Source organism: Dryobates pubescens, chromosome 13 (assembly GCF_014839835.1).
Source record: "Dryobates pubescens isolate bDryPub1 chromosome 13, bDryPub1.pri, whole genome shotgun sequence".
In the NCBI taxonomy this organism is placed as follows: Eukaryota; Metazoa; Chordata; class Aves; order Piciformes; family Picidae; genus Dryobates; species Dryobates pubescens.
Window position 1 is genome coordinate 22,964,472 of NC_071624.1, and position 3,846 is coordinate 22,968,317.

Genomic DNA, 3,846 nt, shown 5'->3' on the forward strand with positions numbered 1-3,846 from the left:
CTCCCTTCTGTGCCCAAGGCCAGGAGCTTACCCAGGAGGAGGCTCTCCTCCCCTGGCCAGGGGCTGAAGCACTCTCAGCTCTTCCCACAAGAGGCTTCTTGTATCTGGAGGGATCTGCCCAGAGCCCACCCCCTGCTCTGCACCAAGCAAATAACTCTTTGACTTCAGCACCATGCCTGCAAGCACCAAGAGAGCCAGGGTTGGATGTCTTCCCCTGCAGTGCTTCATCCTCTGTGGCCTTCCAGGGGGCTCCAAGAAAGCTGGGGAGGGATTTTTGAGGGTGTCAGGGAGGGATAGGACTGTGGGGGATGGAGCAAAACTAGAAATGGGGAGACTGAGATTGGATGTGAGGAAGAAGTTGCTCCTCAGGAGGGTGGTGAGAGCCTGGCACAGGTTGCCCAGGGAGGTGGTGGAAGCCTCCTGCCTGGAGGTGTTTGCAGCCAGGCTGGAGGTGGCTGTGAGCAACCTGCTGGAGTGTGAGGTGTCCCTGGCCATGGCAGGGGGTTGGGACTGGCTGAGCCTTGAGGTCTCTTCCAACCCTGACAATTCTCTGATTCCATGATCCCTACCAATGCTGCAGCCCCCTGTGCTCACAGCAGTCTTCCCCAGCCACACACCTGCTCCAAAACCCTGCAGGAGCCATGCTCTGGCTGATTTGGGGGGCTTGGGTCTCTTTTGGGGGGGCAGCTTTACAGAGTGGAGCAGTTCAGAGAGATCAGCTCCAGCTCCTGCCACGTTCCCCTTGCTGCAGCCACTCTTGTCCAGGATCAAGTGCAGCTTTCAGGTGGTTCTGGGTTTCCACTACACTTCTGTTTGTCTACAGCAAAACAAAAGTGGAGCTTTCCAGGCACAGGATCAGCTAAGAGAATTAAAATGGTTGTTTCACAGAGCTGCTGGTGTAGGACTGCCCCTGGACAAGCCACCCCTGTGCTCTGTGGCTGCCGCTGCTGAACTGGAGCAAGCCAAATTCAGCAAGAGCCCCTGGCTGAGACCAGACCTCTCTGGAGCCTGGGCAAAGCAGACCCCATCCAAGCTGACAGCTCAGCCAGTCCTCTGCACATACAGACCTGGGTTGGTGCTTCCACCCTTGCTTGTCCCTCCCTACCCTCTGCAGGACCCAGTGCTGCCTCCCAGCCACACCAGCAGCTGGCTTGCTCTGCCTGCCCTGGAGGCCAGCTGCAGGTCCTTCAAGTTCAACATCCCTTATACAGGACCAGGGCTCTGAGCAACCTGTTCCTTGCAGATGTCCCTGCTCACTGCAGGGGGTTGGAAGAGATAACCTTTAAAGGTCCCTTCCCCCCCAAACCATTCTGAGTCTCTGATTCTGTGACCTGCAGGTAACTACCTCTAGATGAACTTCTGAACACCATCTTACCAGGTCCATCCAGCTGGCAGCTGTGAGGCACAAGCCACTGCTCTGCTTGATCCTGCAGTGCAGGGCAGGGTGGCCCTCTCAAGGCAAGGATGTGGCCCGTGGCAGGAGTGGTGGTGACTGCAGGCTCCAGCCCTCCAGCAGGCAGGAGGCTGGTGTGAACCCCCTCACCACAGCAGCTGCTCCCTGCAGCGGGTGAGAGCAGTGCCCCAGCAGGCAGCTGGACTCAGCTCTGAGCAGGCAGGATGTTTATTGAGATATTTACACAGCTAGAGCCCAGCTCACCTCTGTTCCACACCACCCCCTGTGTCTAACACCCCTCTCCAGACCTACTCACACCCTCCCCCTGGGCAAGGCTCAGAAAAATGTCCGTGGTCCACGTGGGCAGAGTCCAGAGGTAGGGAGTGAGAGGAGGCAGCAGGCTCCCTCCCAGGGCAGGCTCACTCTCCCCACTGCTAAAGCTGAGAGGCTTTGGAGCAGTGCCCCTGCCAGCCCCTCAGGTCTTTATGGCTGTGTCTCGGGACTTGTAGGCCACCCCTCGGCTCTTCAGCTCTCGCACGATGCCTGCAGCAAGGAGACAAACACAGCTCAGTGCCCCGGGCCTGCCGCGGCTGTCACGGAGCAGCTCCTCCTCATCTCGAGGTGGAACCCCCTCTGCTGGAGTTTATATCCACTGCCCCTTCTCCTCTCCCAGGGTGCAGCTGAGCAGAGCCTGGCCCCTCCCTCCTGACCCCCAGCCCTCAGATATTGATAGACATTGATCAGATCCCCACCTAGTCTTCTCCAGACTGAACAGCCCCAGGGCTCTCAGCCTCTCTTCATCAGGCAGTGCTCCAGGCCCTTAATTAATTGTCCTTGCAGCCCTCCCTTGGACTCCTTCAAGTAGATCCCTGTCCCCCTTGAACTGGGGAGCCCACAACTGGCTACAGCCCCAGCACCTAGCAGGCAGAACAAGCCCTCGGCTGCCACCCGTGCAGGGGTCTCCCACACGAGCTGGGAGCATTACCTTGGGGCAGGCGGCCGGTCACAGACACTGCATAGACACCGGGCTTGAAGTTACCTGGGGGAGAGAAAACACCAAGTCCCCTGGGCTGGCAGCAGGGGGGTGGGCAAGCATCCCTGCCAGCCTCTGCCTGCAGAGCTGCCTCCTCTCTGCGGGCAGAAACTCCCCCACCTCGGGAGGAGCAACCCCATCACAGCGAGTAGAAATCCCCTCCTCAGGGGCAGAAATCCCCTCCGCAGCCCCAGCAGGAACTCCCAAGGCCCCGGAGAAAGGCTTAACTGAACAGAAAGAGTTCCCCAGCTCCCAGAACAACGGGAAGAAACCGGGAGAAGCCACTCACTGATGCGCTGCCACTTGGAGACCCAGCTGTCCTCAGGGCTCATCATGGCGATGATCCTGCGGGAGGGATGGGGGTCAGGGGACGGCTCTCAGGCTGGCGTCTCCGCGGCGCCCCCGAAGTGGCAGCCCGGGGAAGGCAGCCCGGGGAAGGCAGCCCGGGGAAGGCAGCCCGGGGAAGGCAGCCCGGGGAAGGCAGCCCGGGGAAGGCAGCCCGGGGAAGGCAGCCCGGGGAAGGCAGCCCGGGGAAGGCAGCCCCGGCCGAGGCAGCCCGGGCCGGGCCCCACTCACCCGTCGAAGGAGGAGCTGGTGCAGTCATAAACCATCTCGCGGTTGCCCTTCATCTGCAGGTAGGCATCGCAGTTGTCACAGCCGTCGTACTCGAACTGGTCGATGGTCTGAGGGGGACAGAGGCCTCAGCGCGGGGCTGGGGAAGCAGGGAGCGGGGCCTGGGCAGGAGCCGGGGGCAGGACGGCGGCGGGAGGGGCACGGGCGGGAGCGGGGCAGGGCCGGGAAGAGGGAGAAGGCAGGGCCGGAGGAGTCGGGGAATGGGAGGGAGCCCCAGGAAGGAGAAACACCCCGAGGCCAAACCGGGCCGGGGAAAGGCCGGGCCGGGCAGGCCGGGGCCAGGCGGGGGAACGTCTAGGCCGGGACAGGGAGGCTCAGGCCGGAGGGGTGAAGGCTGGGGCCGGAGCCAGGCGGGGCCGTCCCGGGGCCGCTCTTACCTTGACGAGGGAGCAGAGCAGGCAGGCGCGGAGGTGCCGCAGGTCCTTGGGCACGGTCTCCAGCGCCATGCCGCCAGCGCCGCCGCCGCGCAGGCGCAGAGCGGGGCCGGGCCGGGCCGCGGCGGGGGCCGGGCCGCGGCGGGGGCCTGCGTCCGGCAGGGGGCAGCGGCGAGCCAGGGCGGGGAGCCGGGGGCGGGACAGCGGCGGCTGCGGAGCCCGGCGGGGCCGCGGCGGAGGCTTGGCGGCAGCCGGCCATGTGCGAGGCTGTGCGATAAACAACAACAACGGCTCGCCGATAAAGCCCTGGTCTGCCGGGCTTAGCGCTTGGCACCCAGCTGGGCCAAGGGCTGCGCAGCGAAAGCGGCCTCTCTCTTTCTAGGAGAGCTGATCAACGCCTAAAGGTCAGGAGG

The 3,846-nt window shown here is 63.4% G+C and overlaps 1 protein-coding gene across 1 annotated transcript; it reads right to left on the reverse strand.

Moving 5' to 3' along the window:
- Positions 1-1,621: 1,621 nt before the first annotated feature.
- SUPT4H1 (SPT4 homolog, DSIF elongation factor subunit) lies at positions 1,622-3,568 on the reverse strand. Its single transcript, XM_054166239.1, has 5 exons — positions 3,437-3,568; positions 3,003-3,109; positions 2,716-2,771; positions 2,379-2,432; positions 1,622-1,936 (listed from the first exon to the last, which is right to left on the reverse strand). Exons 1-5 carry the CDS (start codon positions 3,503-3,505, stop codon positions 1,869-1,871), a joined length of 354 nt encoding a protein of 117 aa, XP_054022214.1. The 5' UTR covers positions 3,506-3,568; the 3' UTR covers positions 1,622-1,868.
- Positions 3,569-3,846: the final 278 nt, after the last annotated feature.

Coding starts and splice junctions, on each gene's coding strand:
- SUPT4H1 (XM_054166239.1), bottom strand. CDS start 3,505: ATGGCGCTGGAGACCGTGCCCAAGGACCTGCGGCACCTCCGCGCCTGC. Junction 3,110..3,436: donor TGCTCTGCTCCCTCGTCAAG/GTAAGAGCGGCC, acceptor TGTCCCCCTCAG/ACCATCGACCAGTTCGAGTA. Junction 2,772..3,002: donor ACCAGCTCCTCCTTCGACGG/GTGAGTGGGGCC, acceptor TCCCTCCCGCAG/GATCATCGCCATGATGAGCC.